This window comes from Orcinus orca, chromosome 8 (assembly GCF_937001465.1).
Source record: "Orcinus orca chromosome 8, mOrcOrc1.1, whole genome shotgun sequence".
NCBI classification, from domain to species: Eukaryota; Metazoa; Chordata; class Mammalia; order Artiodactyla; family Delphinidae; genus Orcinus; species Orcinus orca.
The window spans coordinates 37,330,287-37,351,011 of NC_064566.1; the positions used below are offsets into that span (position 1 = coordinate 37,330,287).

A 20,725-nucleotide genomic window follows, 5' to 3' on the forward strand; every position below is an offset into this window, starting at 1 on the left:
GGCAGAATATAGTGTGTGTGAGAAGAAGTATCTTCCTGAGTAAAGAAATGTTAGATTTCTGCCCAGAAAAGCTTTTAAATAAACCCTGCTCTGAAAGGTAGGCATCTACCAGGCACTCAGTTGGACTCATCCAGCCTCCAGGGCTGCCAGATACCCTGTGGGTTTAAAAACAAAAAAACAGCTTCCACCCTTGTCTCTGAGAGGTGCATACAGGGCCCCGCCAGCCTGCAGGTTTTCTTCTGCCCCCTTAAGGTGCCAAGCTGTTAACCTGCCATCTTTCATATGCAGAAGTGATGTCAGGGGGCCTGTCTTCTGAGTGGCTGCTCTCTGGCTGGGTGGGTCTCACAGAGACTTGCACTCACTCTCAATCTCTCCCAGTCCCCCCACATGCCATTTAGGTGTGACAGGTGAAAGTTGGGGTCCTGAACCTGGGAATATTAAGCAGGCCTCATAATATCTGAACTCAGAACAGTGCCCTCTTTTTAAAAATATTTTTCCTCACTACAAATAAATATATGTATATGTATATACATATATATTTATTTCTATACATATGTGCCTATTTACTTACTGGAGGAAATTTAGAATATATAAACAGGGACTTCTCTGGTGGTGCGGTGGTTAAGAATCCGCCTGCCAATGCAGGGGACATAGGTTCGATCCCTGGTCCGGGAAGATCCCACATGGCGTGGAGCAACTAAGCCTGTGCGCCACAACTACTGCACCTGCGCTCTAGAGCCTGCGAGCCACAACTACTGAGCCTGTGCACCACAACTACTGAAGCCCACGTGCCTAGAGCCCGTGCTTCTCAACAAGAGAAGCCACTGCAATGAGAAGCCCGTGCATGGCAACAAAGAGTAGCCCCGCTCGCCTCAACTAGAGAAAGCCTGTGCACAGCAATGAAGACCTAACACAGCCAAAAATAAAAATAAAGAATATGTAAGCAATGAAAAAAATCACTCTACTCTCACCCTCCTCCAAAGAACTATTGTTACTACTACCTGTCTTCTGTTCTTCCCATTTACCGTGTATGATGTTCATTAAACACTTCCTGTGCCCGGCGTCCGGTGTGCTGCACACTTTCCAAGCACCATTTGAGTTAGCCTCTCGTCTTTCATCGGGGATTCTCCACCTTTTTATATACTTTCTTAATTTTTAAGGCCAAGGAGAGCAGACTGTTTTGTAACCTTGCCTTTCTCACTCCACACCATCGAAATTTCTTTCCCCATTATTAAATATTTATCTACAGAGTCATTACTAACGGCAGCATGATGACGTTTTATTGCAGGCAGGTTCCAGGCTTCTCAGACTGGGGTGCATGTACCCCTGAGGGCAAAGCCACAGGATAAATGTAGAACATTTTCCTGAAGCATAAATTTGATTCCAAGCTTTGGGAGGAAAAAAGAAAACATTATTTTAAGATCAAAACAAGCACAGATATGCCATAGAATAGAATAAAGAACACCCATGAATTTTCAAACAAAGCAGCAAAGTCCAGGATCATGTGACTTGCTGTTTTTCCCCAAAGACCCATGTCCCCTCTGCTCTAAAGATGGGAGAAGCATCTAAGAAGCACTGTGTTCTCCCTCTTCTTACAGATAAGGAAACTGAGACCCAGGGGGGAGAAAGGATTGCCCAAAGTCCACAGTGTGTGTTACGAGCCAAGCCAGGTGGCCCCTGAGCTGTACCCCTCCTACCTGTCCGTATTTGCCATCACACATCGACTGCTTTTTCTGAAGGTGTGGGTGGAGAACTTGCCACTCGGGTAATCAACCCTCTGCTTATCAACAGTGGAAACTCTTGGCTTCCTACGTGATCCATCTCTTAGCAGTGGCTGGATCTGAGATATCTGCTCTTGTGGTTAGTAACTATAGCCTCCCTGGGCAAAGGTAGAGGCCCTTAGGCTCTACGAGCACTTAGATTTTTCACGTAATGCACTGTATTGTAAACACTCATCCACTGGTCTGTTTTACCCAGCTGACTTGAGCCTTTTGAAGGCAGGAGTTACGTGTTGTCATTATTATAATCTGATGTTTCTTGAGCAACTGCTAGATGCCAGGTGCCAAGTTGGATGTTTCATCTATAGGATCTACCGTCTTCATCGCAGCTTTTCAAAGAATGTATTATTATCCTTGTTTATCACTTACCCATCATCATTCACTCATTTAGGAAATATTGATTGTAGACTTACATGCCAGGACTAGCGCTACATGTTGTGGACAGTCAGGATGAGCAAAACCAATACTGCTCTTGCCCTCGTGGAACTTACAGAGACTGGGGGAGATTATATTCAACAAATAATTTTGACAGACTGGAGTGAGTGTACTGTATAGTTCAGAGCCTGTCCAAGTGCCTCACTTCAAACCCACCTCAACCACTTATTAGCCTCTCTGCACCTCATCTTTCTCTTCTGTAAAATGAGGATAATAGTAGTGCCGACTTCATAGGGTACCATGAAGAGTGAATAGATTAACGTGCAGAGCACTCAAAGCAGGGCTGTGTGTTCGCCAGGTGTATTGTTGCTGCTGGTCGTATGAAGGAGAGACGTGGGTTGCTGAGTGTGTGTGGTAGGGGAGCCCCTACTTTAGGAGGCAGCTGATTGAGTTCTGCAAGATGATTAGGAGTCAACTTGGCAAAGTGTTTTGGGGACAGTTGAGGGGAGCAGGATGTTGGGGGAATGTTCCTGGCAGAGGGGACAGGATATGCAAAACATGGGGTGTGGGCTTACCCGAGGAACTGCCAAAGAGTGTGGCTGGACCACAGCAGGTAGGGAGCTATACAGGGTCAGGTCTGGGAAGGAGGAGCCTGGGAGAGAAATACAGGTATCCCCAGGATCACCGCATTGTTGATCCAGGCCATGCGAGATGCTCAGCAAATACTTGTCACGTAACCAAGCGAGCATGTAGACAACTATGTTGACCTCACGTGGTCTTGGCTGTGGGTGTTCCGTTGTCTCCCAACCAGAAAAGGAGTCCATTGTCCCATATATATACACAGCGATATGTGGACCGTCCCATCCCCACCATCAGGCCGTACACGTCCGTCTTGCTGGTGCCTCTCTTCTTGGCAATAGATTGGACAGTGTGGGTTTAAACGGGGAACTCCAACCTCTGGGGCTCACTGCGGTGGTGCTGCTGGAATCTCCACACTCCACCAGGGCATCGGATCCAAGCCAGTGCTGTTCAGACTTGTTTAGTCGTGGAACCTTGTGTTGAAATCATCTTAGAGGAAACCCAGTATATGGAACGGTATTGAACAGCTCCCACGGCCGAGGCCCAGGCACAGGGACCCAGAGCACTTGGTCATAGCTGGTGCACCTGAGAAAACACCAGGGCTCCTTAAAGCACAGTTAGGAAACCAGAGGACTTCCCTGGCGGTCCAGTGGTTAAGACTTCGCCTTCCAATGCAGGGGCCGCGGGTTCGATCCCTAGTCGGGGAGCAAGATCCCACATGCCTTGTGCCCAAAAAACCAAAACGTAAAACAGAAGCAATATTGTAAAAAATTCAATAAAGATTTTTAAAGTGGTCCACATCAAAAACAGCAACAACTTTAAAAAAGAAAACCAAGGGAGGACCCCCAAGCCCCATTTTCGAGGTGTGGAAATTGAGGTCCAGAAAGGAGGGGGTGACTTTCCCAAGGTCACACAACCAGGGATAGACCCAGAACTGGATCTTAGACGTTTGACATCAATTCTGCTGCACCGAGATTTTCCTCCACACCATCCTGACCACCCCCATCCCCCCTCAGTGTGGGGTCTTGAGGTGGGGAAGGGGCACGGGGCTGTGACCTTGTCAAGTGTCCAGCGTCTCCCCCCCCCCGGCACACATACTGAGTCAGGGCGCAGAGCATGAGAGACGAAAACCCAGAGGGCAGGCATGGGTGGGCTGCTCAGGGTCACGGCCTGGTCATGCCGTACCTTTTTTTCCCTCTCTCTTGTAATTGAGTTTGAGGTGGTGGTTTTTCGTTTCCTTAAGGAATGGGAAAAGAATGAAGCTGTGTAAACACCACGATGTTAACTCCCTGAAAAACCTCCTGCCATTTTAACTCTGTTACTGGAGAAATCAAAGAGAAATAATTTGTCCACCCACACTTAGCTCTTTCTGACGAAGGTAGGTGAGTATTGCTTTGCTAATCGAGGGTGACTGCTGGAAGCGGAGCCAGGCTGACTGATCCCGGATTGAGAGGAAGCCACGGCAGCCCCAGAAGGAGCGGTCCGCCGGGGTCGGCAGGGCCCGGATCACCGGCCGGGTGTCCGCCTTCCGCAGGTGTCCCCCAGCCGGTAGGGATGCAGGCGCTGGACCAGGCCGAGGGGCCCACGGCCTTGCAGAGAGAGGTGCCACTGCCCCCGTCTCCTTCACCGCCTTCAGAGACAGCTCAGAAGCCACCACCTCGAGACGCCAGGAGCCCCTCCCTCGCTGTCAGGAGCAGCCTGTGCCTGCTGGCTGCCTCCCAGTTCCTGGTAAGGACATCACAGGCCTTGCGGGGCCTGGAGGGAGGGCGGGTTGAGGGACGGCCTCCACTTCCTCCCCGAGATGGCCGCCTGGGGACACAGAAGGATGAGGGGCCTCCGTGGGGTCCCTCGTGACTCCAGCCCTCGGGCTGGTGTGAGGAGAAGGCTGGAGTTCTGAGCCATAAACCCCTCACACCCTGACCTCAGAAGTAGGAACACAGGCCCACTCCCAACCCCCTGGCCCCGCAGGGGTTCTTCTGAGGACTTCCTGTCTCTGGAGGCATCTCTGGGAGACTCTCCTTGTTATGTGTACCTGGTGGGGTGGGAGGGTCCCCTCTGGGAAGGGCTTTCTCTTGGCTCCCTTGAGTCAGCTCTTCTCTAGGGAGAGGTCCCAGGCCCTTGCCCCAGCTGCGCAGTCTGGGCCTTGGGGGGCCAGGTTGAGGCTGAAGGGGAGCTCTCGAGGGTGGGGAGATGGGGGTATATGGGAGCAAGGAGCCCAGGCTCCGGGCTCAGCGTGCTGCCCCCGGCCGCCCCAGCTCGCCTGCGGGATGCTCTGGCTCAGCGGCTACGGCCCCATCTGGTCGCAAAATGCCACAGACCTCATCTCCTCCGTGCTCACGCTCCTGGAGCAGATGGGACCCTCGGTGAGTACGCTCCAGGGAGCCCCAGGGTAGGAGGGAATGCTCGGGGGCCTCCAGTCCCACCAACCCCTGCCTAGGGCTTCTTTGAGTTCAGGAGATATTTACTGGCCCCTGAAGTGTTTCTCCCTGTCCCCCACCCAGACCGGGTCCAAAGTTTTCAGAGCCTTGATTTTATCCCTGTTGAAACATGAGAACTCTGCCCACCCCCGCATCACCCTGACCTGTTTGTCTGATGTTCTCCAGGCCTGGCTGGCTGTTGGGACCTGGGACGTCCCTAATCTGCTGCTGGTCTCTCTGTCCGTGGTCCTCATCACCACCTTGGTAAGACTCCTCCTGAACCAGCCTCCGTGCTCCTCTTCCGTGACCCTGAGGCCCGATCCCCACCTTCTCCCATTTGACCTACAGACTACACCTTCTGGGTAGGGCTGAGGATGGGGTACCCGTCTCCTTCCACCAATGCGCCCAGCCTGGGGGGAGAGGTGCCGTCTTTCTCAAAATTGGTTTGCAGCGTTCTTGGCTGGGGAAAGGGGCTGAGGCAGGGAGAAGACTGGAGAAGGAACCCTACCCCCACCCCACGAAGAAGGCTTCAATCCACAAGAACCTGAGGGTTGGAGGTGGAGGGGGCTGGGAGGACATGACAGGGGTGGAGCCTCTCATCTAGGTGAGGGGTGGTGCAATGCAGACAGCTCCCAGGAGAGTAGGGCTGCTCCAGACACGTGGAGGAGCAGGGGGCTCAACTCCATGGGCACCCCCTCACCCAGGGGGGCTGCCATGATGCCATATGCCCCGAACTAGGTGTGGCACCTCCTGAGAACTCCCGCAGAGCCACCCAGCCCGCTGCCCCCCGAGGACAGGCGCCAGTCGGTGAGCCGTCAGCCCTCTTTCACCTACTCTGAGTGGATGGAGGAGAAGGTCGAGGATGACTTCCTGGACCTGGACCCTGTCCCTGAGACACCTGTGTTTGACTGCATGATGGACATCAAGCTTGAGGCCGACCCTGCCTCACTGACTGTCAAGGCCATGGGTCTGCAGGAGAGGTGGGTTCAGTGGAGAGGTGGGCTCTGTGGGCCCTGGAGCTCTCAGCTCCCGATCGGAAGGGCAGATGCCTGACTCTGCCTCCCAGTGCCCAGGGAAGAGCTGAGCTCATAAGCCCACCGGTGGAGACACATCCTCTTCAGGTCTGATTCACATAGATCAGGATGCCCCAAGGTGAATGCTAAGAAATGCTGTTACTACACACAAACACATGGGCATACACAAGTGTACATACGTGCATGCTCGCACATACACTTGTGGTTTGGATAGGTTTCTTTACTGCAGGACTTGTCAGGACCTTTAACGTGCTTGTAGTCATTGTAGACTGACTAAGGGGAGTGTGTGGCATTCCTCAAAGCCATCTGACCACAGAACTCTACTTTTTTTTTTTTTTTTTGGTTTGAACTCAATTTTTTAAAATTTTTTATTGAAGTATAGTTGCTTTACAATGTTGTGTTAGTTTCTGCTGTACAGTGAAGTGAATCAGCTATATGTGTACATCTATCCCCTCCCTCTTGGACCTCCCTCCCACCCCCACCCCCATCCCACCCATCCTGGTCCTCACAGAGCACTGAGCTGAGCTCCCTGTGCTATACAGGTTCCCACTAGCTCTCTTTTATAGTGTCTCATAGTGTTCCACAGAGCACACGTTGGGAGGTGTCAGCACTCTCTTTTGGGGGCCTGGCTGGGTAAGCCAGATCACACCAAGGTTGAGATGCCCACATGATGTCATGGAAAGAGCACTGGACGAGGACTCGGAAAACCTAGCTTTTTGTTTCACCTCTGCCACCCCCTCACTGTGTGCTTGGGCCATTCTCGTCCCCGCTGTAGCACTCAGATCCCCTTTCCGTGTAACGAGGGCTTTCCCGTTCTGTGCCCTGAACACAGTAGGGTTTGTTGCGTCTGCTCATCCTCGCTGCCGCTGTGCTGCCCCTGAGACCCCATCTTTCCCAGGCCTCTCCTGGATTCTGCGTCCTTGCAGACTGCCGGTCCGGGGCTGGTATATAGAAGGTCGAGCCCTGCTTCTCTGCTCCAGGCAGGCACCCTCTCTGTGAGCTTCCTGGGGCCACAGGGCTGGGAACTACCTCCAGCAGTGGCAGAGGAGAGTGCTCAGGGCCCTTGCATTGAACCTTGGGAACCGGGCTGAGGCCACACTCGGCTACTCCACCACAGGCAGCCTAAGCCTTGGGGCTGAGCCGCACGCTCCCTGTGTCAGGGGAGGTGTCACACCCACTCCTGTCTCTGGAGCCCACCTGGTTCCCACCCCCATCTCTCCCTCCCTCATCCTCCTGCTCCAAGGCCCCCAGCTGATGGCCGTCCCTGACCCTGATACTCACCCCTCCTTACCCGGTCCTTCCAGGAGGGGCTCCAACGTCTCCCTGACCCTGGACATGTGCACCCCGGGCTGCAATGAGGAGGGGTTCGGCTATCTCATGTCCCCACGCGAGGAGTCGGCCCGCGAGTACCTGCTCAGCGCCTCCCGTGTCCTCCAGGCTGAAGAGCTTCACGAGAAGGCCCTGGACCCCTTCCTGCTTCAGGCAGAATTCTTTGTGAGTCCCCTTGAGCCGGCTCCCCTGCAGCGGGCAGCCCGTTCTGCACATGTTCATCCCCCCAGCAAGGCTTTGGAGCGGGGTACCCCAAACTCAGCATCTGATAGATGAACATCATTTCATTCTCACCTCTCCTACTGTCTTGTTTTCTCTCTGGGCCTCAGTTTCTCATCCGGAAAATGGGAGTAAAAATAACAGGGGTATTGCAAGGATTCAAGAGATGCAGAACGTGTGCAAAGCGCCCATGGGGTGATTGGTGTTTGTGGCGTTCCCAAGTCTTTATCATCCAGGACTGTGCTCTGAAAGCCTGAGAAAGACTTAGAACGCTTTCTCTTTTTTTCTTCTTTGGCCACGCCGCGAGGCACCAGGTATTGAACCTGGGCCCCAGCAGTGAAAGCACTGACTCCTAACCACTGGACTGCCAGGGAATTCCTGAAAGCCTTCTCTTCTGACTCTCCCGTTTTCCTACCCTCCCCCTGCCCGACATCACCTAACGTTGTTCGTCCTCCTTTGAAATCTGTCCAGTTCTGTGATTCAGGCTTAGGGGGGTCCTGACAGCCTCCCCTTTAGACTTAGGCAGCAGCCTCCAGCTGCCTCCTGTTGGACTTCGAGGGGCCCATAAATGACACCGCTGTTTTACCTGCCTGAGCACTCAACCAGTTAGGAGCCAAGACATGGAAAATCACAAAAACACCTTTATTTTTGCTGATAAAGGCTAGGTTTAGCATGAGGATTAGGTATGTAGCAGTAGGGAACTTATACCTAATACCAACCACCAGAGTGAACAAACTTTCCACCCACCCCGGGGCAGTGCTGGTACATCGCCGGCCTCACCTCACAGGGGAGCCCTATAATTCTTTCTTGGCAGGAGGGCCGGGAAAGAAGGAGGAAGGAAGGGGCTGGGGCCCAAAAGCCCGGTTCCTCAATCAAACACACTCATTGGGTAACTCGCCCACCTCTGTAGGTAGGAACGGGCAAGAGGCCATGAGCATTTGGGGAGAGTCCCTCTTGGGAGAAGCCAGAGGGATGGAGAACCCGTGTGCCTCCCTCACAGCTCCCCTCGCCCCAGGCCTCCCTGCTCCCTACCTGGACCCGATGGCTTTCCCCTCTGAGAAGCCCTCCATCACCCTCTGACCCGTTGCTCCAGATTCTCTAGAATGTGGCACAGCCTGCCTTACCTGAGTTCAACGAGCCCCAGACTCCTTTTCCGGACTTATATCCCCATCCCTGCAGGGACTGTCCACTTCAAACTGGGCCCTGCACCACGCCCCCGCCCCGGTGCCTTCCCTGTCATCATCCCCCACCCTGGAGTCCCCTAGGAAGCCTTCCTCGACCACTCAGCCTCAGCTGCCATTCCCACAGCCACACCTCCCCTTGACGAAAGGGCTTGCATCCCCTTGTCATCTCCGGTTCAGTAGATCATTGTCAGTTTTGCTCAGAGAGTAAGAAAGAGGGGGTGCCCACACGTCCACTCCATGGGCGCTTCTGCACATGCCTTTTATTTTGATTCTCACAACCACCCTAGAAGGTAAGTATTATGATCCTCATCGTACAAAGCACATACGTAGTGTGTCCACAAACAGTGAACACTGTAAACCATGTGAAGTCAGGTGCTAAAGCGTGTGGACAGAGGGAAGGGGCGTGAAGAGAAGACAGACACTGAGGAGTCATCCCAGAGAACGTAGGTCGGGGGGAAGAGGTGAACCTTAAAGGCTGGGAAGGATTTGGGGTGATGAAGAGGGGTGGGACCGGTGCTCCCCACAAGGTGGGTGCCGTGAGCTCAGACCTGGAGGCTAGCTGGATACTGACAAATTAGCCACAGGAAGAGATGGGCACAACTGGAGGGTGGGTCTCTTCAGAGCAGCTGGTGGTGAAGAAAGGCCAGATCAGAAAAGACCTCACATTCCAGGCAGAGAAGTTCCAACTTGGAACTCTTGACATAGAGAGTGATTGGGAGGTGCAAATACAACTCTGGGAGGCCCAGAAGGAGGCTCCTTTCCTGCTGGAGAATCAGGGAAGGCTTCTTGGAGGAGGTGGCTTTATGATGGACAGGAGGACATGAGAAGATGAGGATGGGGTGGATGTTACTACAGAGTCAGCCGCACTATCCAGGGTCCTGAGGTAGAGACACCCAGGGTAGGAACACGGGTCAGTAAAACCACTCAGTGTGGCTGCAGCACAGGGTGCAGAAGAAGGCAGTGATTTGCCAGGTCACTTTTTCTTCTGTTCTTCTTTGAGTGTCTACTATGTGCCAGGCTGGCCCCCAATAAACAATGGTGATAATAACATTTATTATGCACTCAGCGTGTGCCAGGTCTGTTCTAGATACTTTTTATGTGCACTAACTCATTTAATAGTCAGTGTTTGTTGAATGAATGCATGCACTTAAGTCAACCCACCTCTCCTCACACCCCCATGTCCTCCTCCTGCAGGAAATTCCCATGAACTTTGTGGATCCAAAAGAGTATAACATCCCTGGGCTGGTGCGGAAGAACCGGTACAAAACCATCCTTCCCAGTGAGTACTCACTGCCCCAGGGGGTGGGGGAAGGCTCCCCCACACCTGGGTGCCACTTCACCCTGAGGAAGGCCTTAACCCCAGAGTGGGCCTCCACAGTCACAAGGAGAGGGGACGGAGGGTGCAGGTACCCAGTGAAGGGAAACACCCCCTTTAGAGGGTAGAGGGCTCCTTGTTCCTTCACACAGCACTTTCCAGACCCTTGCCCTGTGGAAGCCCAGAGAGAAAGAGGAACAATAACAGCAGCTCCTAGACAGTTCGTGGTGGCTGAAAAGTCTTATCACATCCTTGGTCTCTTCAGAATGGGCAGATTTTAAAGAGAGGACATTAGGCTCAGAGAGGATAAGTGGCTCATCCAGTGTCACACAGCTAAGACATTCAGAACTGAGTTTCAAACTGGGCCTGTGACCCCAGAATTGGGCTCTTTTGTCTACCTTGAGTTCAGTTTGGCCAGACTGTGAGTCCTCTAACAGGCAGAGCCACCCCATAAGGGAATGAGCTGCCTGTCCAGTAGTAAGCTCCCCATCAGTCAGGGTATTCAAGCTAGACTGCATGAGCAGTCCCCTGGAAGGTCTGATAGGGATTTTCCCCCTTTGAAGGCAGTTAGACCAGGCGACCTGATATTCCTCTTTTAGCCCTGGAGTGTCATTTTCAGGTAACTTTCATCAAGCCCCTATCTGCCTGTCACCCCTGCCAAGTTCTGGCCCCAGGCCCCAGGGCTAGCATAGAGGGTGATATATTGAAAGCAAATCCACAAACCTACTCCACTCAGTTTATGGAGTAACGAGGCTTTAAAAAAGCAGTTTTGCCATTAGCAACTCCAACAACATGTAAGATGTCATGACTTATTTTTAACTTTTAAAATATCGACTTGTGGTTGCTATGGTTACACAGTGTCTAGGTAGTTCCGGTTAAACAAAGCACCATTTAAGGCCAGGATGCAATATTCAGGGCTGCTCACCTCTTCCCTCCTCTTGCCGCCCTCCACCCACCCAGCCCAACCTGGAGGGAGGGGTTCGGGTACGCCACAATCTAGGGCTTTGCTGGCCACTCAGAATAGCCACTGGGGGAATATGGGAGCCGGGCCATCACTCCATTTGGTCCCCACTGGATTCCTGAGAAGACCCCAGCCTCCAGCCATGCCCTGAGCCTCCAGGTCCCCGAGCCCAACAGAGACCTTCTCTGTGGCCAACAAGAATTGACCCTGTGCCTTCAGAGACCAGGCTAGGGTGTATGGCAAAGCCCCCCTCTCAGATCCGGGACACCCAAAGGTTTGCTTTCTCATTCATTCTACACCATGCCCAGGGCCTGAGAATTCAGACATGAAAGAGACACAGACTCTGTGCACAGGGAGCTCGCAGTCTAGTGAGAGAGAGACCCATGGACAGTTCCAGTACAGAGTGACCCAGCAGGCAGCATTGAGGACAAGATACAGGGGAGCTGCACCTATATGAATGAATGAATGAATATCCCTCAAATCTAGCTCCCCCTCTCCAACTTCACTGCCAAATTACTTTTATGGGGTGAGGGCTTCCATGTTGCCCAGTGATTTTGGGGGGTCGGACTTGCATGTCGCACAATTCCAGGGGTGCGATTTACATGGACTGCGTTGACATAGTGCCCCCTGGAGTTGTGCAGGGCTAGGGCAGCCCTCTGACCCTGACACTTCCTATGTGGACCATTACAGTAATCTAACTAGTCTCCGGAGTCCCACATTCTCTCCTTCTGTCCACCTTCTACCATTGTCACCAAAATGACGCAAAACAGAAAACTAATCATGTCATTCTCCTCTTTAAACACTGTCACTGTTACCCCGTAATCCTTGGGTTGAGGTCCAGCCTTATGAGCATGGTTTATTGGACCTTTTGTCAGCTGGTTCCTCTCCAGCCTCATCTCTCCCCAACTCCCACCTGGCCCTGTACACTTGAATTGGACAGAGTGGTGCTCCCTACTCCGCTTTCTACTGGTCCTTCAAACCCAACCCAGGTGCCCCCTCTTCCATCTGAGCCAAGTCAAGTCCCCTCTGTTCCCTCGTCCCCAGTGCTCACAGGCCATACATTGCTCGACCGCCTGCCCAGCAGTAGGGGACAGGGACCGGGCCTGGCTGATCTAGGAGCCCCCGTGCTCAGGCACAGTGTCAGGCTCAGAGTCCACGCTCGGTAGGGTCAATAGAACCATCACCATTCTCACGGTGGTTCTTTAATATCAAAGGCCCTGGTGTCTGGCCAGGGGGTCTAGTGCCCACTTCTGAGTCCTAATCTGGGCAGACACCACGAGGAGAAGGGAGGTGGCCCACACAGTGCTGCCCCTCCTCTCTCCCGCTGGTCGCCCCAAGCCTCCTTCCATTTACCCTCGCTCTTCCCCATACCTGACGCCCCTCCACTCCCTCCTCCACAGGAGCTGCCCTGTCCCCACCTCCCCCACCATCACCTGCCCAAACCTCAAGCACTGGGGCCAGGGCATGAAAGGGCCAGAGAGGGGAGGCTTCCTGGGTGTCATGTCCCATTCCATCTACCGGGTTTGGGATCCTTCTTTTTTTTTTTTTTTTTTTTACGTCTTTATTGGAGTATAATTGCTTTACCATGGTGTGTTAGTTTCTGTTTAATAACAAAGTGAATCAGTTATACATATGCATATGTTCCCATATCTCTTTCCTCTTGCGTCTCCTTCCCTCCCACCCTCCCTACCCCACCCCTCTAGGTGGTCACAAAGCACCGAGCTGATCTCCCTGTGCTATGCGGCTGCTTCCCACTAGCTAGCTATTTTACATTTGGTAGTGTATATATGTCCATGCCGCTCCCTCACTTCGTGGGATCCTTCTTTTAACCTGTTAGCTTATAGTGGAACTGGTAATGATGGTAGTAATAACAGCAGACACGTGCCCTATAGTGTTCACCATATGCTGGGCCGAGTTACGGGTCTGAGGACTCACTAACATCTACTCTTGAACGTTTACAAGATGAGTGAGGTTGTGATGGAAGGAATGTCCCTAGTTTACAGAGAAGGCACAGGGGGACTAAGTAAATGGCCTACACTGACACTGCCAGGACTTGAACCCAGCCTTACTGGTCAGTGGTGTAGGCTCTTGACCACTCCTCACACGGCCTTTGAGAGCCCCATATGCGGCACACTGGCAGGGCCTTTAGTCCAGCCCTCCCTCCACAGAAGAGACCCTGGGGCCCAGAGAAGGGAGAAGACAGCCAATTGGTGACAAAGCCAGACCGGAGCCCCGGGCCCTGGGCCCCAGGCCCCAGCTTCCTGCCCACCCCACAATCTGCCGGCTCAAGCCCAGCTTCTGCAGGCTCACAGAGCAGACTAGTCAATACAGGGAGGCTGTAGCTGGAACAAAACAAACCCAGGAAGAAGGGCAGGACGTTGTGAGAATCTGCTGCTGTGGGATTTGACATGTGAATAGATGGGGGTAGGGGGGAACCCTGTGCACGTGTGTGCCATCTCATCGCAGACGTGGAAGACTTTACTCCTTTCATGGTAATATTCTCCCTCAGCGTCCTACCCAAATCTTAGCTATAAAGTGCTTTACAGTTTAACATTGCACTTTCCCATCTGTTTTCTTATTTATCTTCCCAACAGTCCTAGGAAGTAGGCATCTTTGCCCCCATATTACAGATCAGAAAACTGAGGCTTAGAAAGGCCATGTGCTTTACAAGCTTACACGGCACGTTGGGGACAGTGTATACTCGAACTCAGCCCTGCTGTCCAGGATTCATCCTCTAGGGAATTTCTTACTGATTTAGCTTTCTCCTCCCCAGAACATGAGGCACAGTGAGGACAGGGAAGCTTAAGGGACACATGGCAAGGGGCGGCATGGATCCTACAGAGGGAGAGACCTAAGGCCTCTCTCTGTACTGTCCTCTTCAGCCTGGGCCTCACCTGCCTGAGTGGGCCACAGGGATGGGTCAGTGTTTTGCTTCTGGGCAAGGGAAGAAGGAACTTCAAGTTCCAGAAGAAATGTGGGTGCCCTGAAATGGGGCAAAGTGGGCTCTGCACCAGGGGGACTGCATATGTTAAATCCCAGCCTCACCTGTCTCCCTCACCCCAGACCCTCACAGCAGAGTGTGTCTGACCTCACCAGACCCTGACGACCCTCTGAGTTCCTACATCAACGCCAACTACATCCGGGTATGTAGCCCCATCCCAATGGCCTCTCCCTGAAAGGGAGGCCCGAGACAATGGGATCCGTCCTCTAGGCTTGTCCCTAAGCCCATGTGGCTCCTGCCAGCCCCCCGGAAGAGCCTGAGTGTGGGGACTGGGCCCCAGGAGCACGGCCTCTGACCCTGATGGCCTGGCCTTGGCTGGCCGCAGGGCTACGGTGGGGAAGAGAAGGTGTATATCGCCACTCAGGGACCCATCGTCAGCACAGTTGGCGACTTCTGGCGCATGGTGTGGCAGGAGCACACGCCCATCATTGTCATGATCACCAACATCGAGGAGATGAACGAGGTAGGCACCCCTGTACCTTACCAGGTGTCTGCTGCTTTGTGCCCTGAGCTAAGCATCTTGTTTCCGTATTAATCCTCACAGCAGTTTTGTGAGGTTGGTATGTTCACCTCACTGCCTGCCAGGGGGAGGAAATGTGAGGCTCAGCGAAGTTAAGTCAGTTGCTCAGAGCCACACAGAGAGTCAGAGGCAGAGCCTGGAGCTGTGGCCTCTCCACCTCCAGGGCTCAGGATCTTAAACACGATGCTCTGCTGCTGCTCAGCCTGCCAGGGCTGATGCTGGCTACTTCTGTACGCATCACGGCCCATTTAATCGAACTCCCATAAAAGTCCTTCAAAATGGGTATTATTTCCATGTTCCAGATGAGGAAACTCAGGCTCAGAAAAGGGAAGTAACTTACAGGTTAGGAAGCTGAGATTTGAACTCTCTAACTGCAAACCTACTGCCCTGTTACCTCTCTTCCCGCTGGCCTGGGAGGGGTATTGGGGAGAGTATGGCTGGGGTGCTGGGGGTATCACAGCCTGATCTGGGCCCCTGCAGAAGTGCACCGAGTATTGGCCGGAGGAGCAGGTGGTGTACGACGGCGTGGAGATCACTGTGCGGAAAGTCATCCACACTGAGGATTACCGGCTCCGACTCATTGCTCTCAGGGTGAGGCCTGGGGTTGGACTGGGCTGGGCAGATGGGGGACTCCACAGCCAACAGGGTCCCAGAGGCCATGATAGCTGAAATTAAGGCGTGTGTCACTCCCAGGATTTACTGATAAGCAGGGACAAGGGAGAGTGTGGTGAATAGACTTGGAGGCCAGAAGAAGGACCAAACCCTCAGTGCATTTCATATCGTTAGGTTCTCTCCATCCACACTGTCATTCATAATGTCTTCCAGCTCTGCTTCAAATGTACCCAAGGCCAGGACTGTCTGGAAAAGGGGGCTTCAGCAGTTTCCAGCACTGTCCTTATAACTGAGCTTTGAGATCCTGCCTAGAAACATTCCTTTACCTGAGCTTCCAGCCTGTAGTATGACACCGTCCACCAGAGGGCAGGCACTCCTTGCTGCATTTGGGCTGCACAGGGAGGTTGTGGTTGCACAGAAAAAGGAAAAAAAAAAAAAAAGAGAAGAAGACATACGAAATACGAACAATTACAGAACAGCCCAAAAGAGTGGGGGGAGGCATCCTCCCACCCTGAGGTTGAGCCTCTTCCAGGCTCAGCATTAGAGGAGATTGTTCCTTTGGAGTCAGGAGAATCAGTGCGTTCTGTTTTTGAGAAATCTTATGACCCATGTTTGGGGAAAGTGGTGCCACTGTAATAACCCAAAGTCTGGAAGATGAGCTTAGACGCCAGTAAGCTGACATCCTATCCAGAAACAGCCTAGGAGGTCCACTGATGCTGGCAGCCACAGGGTCTGGATAGGATATCAAGGGCCTGAGACTTGTTCCTCTGAGCTGCCCCCTCCCACTGGAGAAGGTGAAAGAGGGGGTGTCAAGGAGAGCTCAGCCCCTGGAGGACTGGTGCCAACTAAGCATCTCCAAGATACAGGCTTGCTTGCGGGCGGAAAGGGCCAGGAGGTAGAGGGCAGAGGCCGTGGTAGCTGCCACAGCCAGGTAACACAGGGGTGCAAGGAACCAGCTTCCTTTTCCCCCCCGAAAGATATGCTGGGGCTGTCTCATCTTCTCAGTGCTGCCAGACTGGTTAGGGAAGAATTGGGACAACTTGGGGCTTGGGGGTATTTACTTCTGTCCATAAACCTTTACAAGCACCTGCTCTGAGCCTGGTTCTGGGTTGGGTACTGGGAACACAGAGCTGTCCAAAGCCTGGACTCTCTCCTCAAGGAGCACCTATAAAATGGTAAGTACTGACATAGAAATAGGTAAGAGCACAGAAGAAGGACCCTTTGTCAGCTAGGGTGCTTAGGGAGGGCTTCCTGGAAATGGTGGTGCTGAATGGGGTTCTGAAGGTTGAGTAAGAGTTGGCTAGGGAGCAAAGAAGTCGAGAGAGCATTCCAGGCAGAGAGAAAGTAAAAGTAAGGGCGTGGAAGATAGAATAGCTCTATGTGTGTATACGTGGAGGAGGTGGGGAAAGCAGAGGTTTGATCTGCAAACCATTTGGAGTGCAAGAGAATCAAGTGCAAGTTCACAGGAGCAGGAGTTGGGCCTGGAGGCTAGATACTGAACCATGTGTCTTATTTGCCTGGCTGAAGACCGGGGACGGTGGGTTTGATTCTAAGAGCAATGACAGCCATCAAAGGGTTCTGAGCAGCAGAGCAGCCTGTGCTGTAGACAGACCGTTTTGACCACTGTGGAGCTGAGGCTGTCAGGGAGGAGATGGGAGGGTCTCACACAGTCGAGAGATGATAAAGACCAAAGTGGAGGCGGTGGTGGTGGAGAGGATAGCACGGAGGGGGGAACACTTGCTGGGGTTGGAGGTGGGCAGGGAAGTATACTGAGGCAAGAGGAAGGGTCCCAGGGCTCTTGGGGGGTGACTGGGCTGTTAAGGGGTGACCAGGAGACAGGAGTGAATTGGAGAAGGGACTTTTCGCCTCTCTTGGATGATCTTGGAGTTGCTGGGGCAGAACCCACGTGAAGACCAGTGCTGACGCTGCTGACCAGCCCCTGCTGCCCACCTGGCTTCGGGTCTCTGTCTGGTGCCGCTGGGTGATGTGGTATAGCTGGCAGAGGCCCGAGGCCCCACTCCCTGTGGCCTCCCTCCTGTGTGTTTCCTCCTTCCCTCCATCTCCATCTCTGGGCTGATCTGTGGGCTCAAAGAGTTCACGTGTATCTGGGGTGGGCCTCTGTGTCCTGGACAGAGTGGCACAGAAGAGCGAGGCCTGAAGCATTACTGGTTCACATCCTGGCCTGACCAGAAGACCCCAGACCGGGCCCCCCCACTCCTGCACCTGGTGCAGGAGGTGGAGGAGGCAGCCCAGCAGGAGGGGCCCCGCTGCGCCCCCATCGTCGTCCACTGCAGGTGGGTCCTCCCAGACACCCACGAGGGCAGGGCAACTTCCCCCAGCCCTAGGCTGCCCTGCCCCTCACCCACCCACGCCCTCGGCCCTCAGTGCAGGGATTGGGAGGACGGGCTGCTTCATCGCCACTAGCATCTGCTGCCAGCAGCTGCGGCACCAGGGCGTGGTGGACATCCTGAAGACCACGTGCCAGCTCCGTCAGGACAGGTCAGCCCATGGGCAGGGTCTGAGCACGTGGGGAGCTAGAACCCTGGGGGCAGCAGAGAGAGACTGACGTGTGCACAGGGTGAGGGTTAGGGGGACACACTCCGTGGGGACTGACCAGCAGACAGGAAGTAGGGAGGACAGATGGGTAAAGGAACCGGATCCAGGCAGTTGGTGTCTGGATGAAGAGGGGAGAGAAACAGAGCTGGTGGACAGAGGGGCAGGGGCTGAGTGGGGGGGGACATGTCACCTGTGTCCCTGCTGTCTGTGCCAGAGCTGGGAGGGACAGGAAGGGGCAGGGGGAGTGGCTGGCCAGGGTTGGCTTCTCTAAGCTGCACAGAGTCCCTGATGTGCCTCAGATGACTGGCACTCTGTGGATCTGGGGGCAGGTCCCTCCATGACCCCGTCCCCACTGTGCGTCTGCCGGGCAGGGGCGGCATGATCCAGACGTGTGAGCAGTACCAGTTCGTGCACCACGTCATGAGCCTCTACGAGAAGCAGCTGTCCCGCCAGTCCCCCGAGTGACCACACTCCTCCCCGAGGTCCTCTGGGTACCACCCAGCCTGAGTCTGGGCCCTCATCCCGGCCACACCCAGGGCCCTGCCTCGGGTCCAGCCTGCCCCCTGTCCCTCCCGCTTCCTTCTCCTCAGTCTGCTCCCCAGCCTGGGCCTGGCCCCTGCCTCCCCCCACAACGTAGCTCTTCCTACTGTACATATTGGGGAGTGGGGGAGGGTGGGGGAGGGGTGTGCCAGGCCAGGCCTGGGGCCCCAGGGCCTGACCCACGCTGTGCGACCTGGGGCCTCGGTTTTTAATGATGGTTTCATTGCTACTTGATCCAAAACATTTCCGTGCCGCACTCCACGTGTCCTGCTGCAGCGTGTTCTGTCTGTCCATCCATCTCTGCTGTCTGTACCGGACACTGTGTCTCCTCAGCCCAGGAGAAGGGTAACGAGCTCCAGCCCCCAAGTGGCCCCGGCAGAGGTGCCTGCCCCCGGCCCCCAGCCCCACTTCTCCCAACAGGCAGATTGCACTTTGCTCCTAGTTACTGGGACCAGGATAAGGACGGGGGGCCTGAGGACCTGGAGGTCAGGCACAGGGAGCTCCTGAGGGGGTGGCAGAAAGATCTCAGCTGGGGGAGAGGTCTCTGGGTGGTGGTGGTGGGAGGAGTATCGCAGCCAGGGTGGCCTCTGGGTGTCAGATGCCCGCAGGAGGCAGTGAGCAACCCGCGAGGCATCAGGGAGGAAGGGGACAGATGGGGACAGTGAACCTAGAGAACCTGGGCCACGATGGGAGAGGGGGAGCTCCGAGGGTGGGGTGGGGACTCGGCCCCAGATATGTGTGAAACATTTTTCGGTGTCACTGTGGGAAATCCCTCCCAGAAGTCTCACCGCGTGTAGCTCTGCGTGTGTCCCATGTCCATGCGTGTGTTGAGAGCCCGTCAGCAGGGCATGCATGACTCTTTGGCAACATGTGTTATCTTGGAGCCACGTGTTTTTATTGCTGCCTTTAAGTACTTATTCCACGGCAGACAGAGACATTTGGTGTCTTTTTATAATTTGCTCATGGTCATTGAATAGAGCAATAAATGGAGCATTTTGAGCAAAACTGGGTCTGTGTGATTGCCTCTCCCCTCCACTCCCTGTATCCCCGTCTTTGTATACACACACACACACACACACACACACACACACACACACACACACACACACACACACACACACACACACACACACACCTGGCCCTCAAGATCCGTGGGACCCCCTTGTGGATGCTGGGAGTGTGGCTTGAATCCAGATTTGAAAAGCCAAAGTCCATCCAGCAGGATCCTCACACACCCCCACCGTCTCACCCAGCCAGGAGCCAGGGGCCATGGGGAGCCACAGGGACAGGTGTTGGAGGTTTCCAGAGAAGGAAAAGTGTCTGGCAGGCCACCAGCTTCGACAGATGGGCCAGAGAGGCCAAGGCTGGAGCAGGGAGACCTTCAGCTCACTCAGGCCCCTCCCTGTTGGCCAGACCACTTATCCCTTGTTAGCCCTGCGGGTCCCAAGAGCAGCTGCAAGCCAGCAATTTCCCCTGTAAGGCCTGGGCTGAGAGGAAGCCCCACCCAAGGAGCCTGGGGAATCTGCCCCTAGGCAAAGACGCTGTGCCTCCTAGACGTTCCTGCTCTATTCTTATCCCAGCCCCCAGGGATGCAGCGAAAGTAGTTGTCATGCCCTTGATGACAGGTGTGGGTCAGCCCAGGGCAGGAGGGAGTCCAGGGCAGGGCTGCTAACCAGCAGGTCCTTACAAGGTAGGCTTGAGTGGGCTGGTCGAGGGTATACTACAGACAATGAGGAAAGAACAGGGAGTTCTTGGGCAGCTGGGACGGAGGGCCCAGAGTAGGGGGGCCTGCTCTCCAGCCACCCTGCAACAAGAGGGTGGGCTCTTCTACCCTTCTGCCCAGAATAGGGGGGTTGGGCGGTAGAAACGGGAGCGGGGAAAAGAGCTAACAACTCCCCGTCTTTTCCTGGGGTGGCCCTATGAGGCCACTCAGCCTCTGCAGGCACCACGTGTAGAGCACAACATGAACGGTGCCCCCTGGATTTGTGCAAAATGACAGACGTGCCAGACTCTCCCTAACTCACCCCCTCCTGGTCCCTGGAAAACACAGACCTGTCGCTTTGTTCCCCAAGCCCTGTTGGCCCCACACACACACACACACACACACACACGCACACGCACACGCGCGCGCGCACACACACACACACACACTGCCATTCAGCTCAGAAGGTCCCACCCGGCAGCAGTGAGAACAAAAAGCTCTGCACAAGGGAACAGAAGAAGTACCCCAGGACCACCACCCTCAGCCACCTGCCTGCCCCACGTTTCCTCCAGCCCTGGCCTCAGTCCCCCCACCCCCCAACGC

General features: G+C 54.4%; 1 protein-coding gene across 1 annotated transcript in view; it reads left to right on the forward strand.

The window, feature by feature from the left end:
* The window catches only part of PTPN5 (protein tyrosine phosphatase non-receptor type 5), a 55,341-nt gene extending 35,916 nt beyond the window's left edge, over positions 1–19,425 (forward strand). The window contains exons 4-15 of the mRNA XM_033409180.2: positions 4,267–4,460; positions 4,988–5,095; positions 5,336–5,413; positions 5,888–6,129; positions 7,488–7,677; positions 10,110–10,194; positions 14,255–14,334; positions 14,518–14,655; positions 15,193–15,303; positions 17,458–17,618; positions 17,710–17,823; positions 18,252–19,425. Coding sequence (XP_033265071.1) covers positions 4,267–4,460; positions 4,988–5,095; positions 5,336–5,413; positions 5,888–6,129; positions 7,488–7,677; positions 10,110–10,194; positions 14,255–14,334; positions 14,518–14,655; positions 15,193–15,303; positions 17,458–17,618; positions 17,710–17,823; positions 18,252–18,345 — 1,595 coding nt within the window. The 3' untranslated portion in view covers positions 18,346–19,425. The remainder of the gene's footprint in view (positions 1–4,266; positions 4,461–4,987; positions 5,096–5,335; positions 5,414–5,887; positions 6,130–7,487; positions 7,678–10,109; positions 10,195–14,254; positions 14,335–14,517; positions 14,656–15,192; positions 15,304–17,457; positions 17,619–17,709; positions 17,824–18,251) is intronic.
* Positions 19,426–20,725: the final 1,300 nt, after the last annotated feature.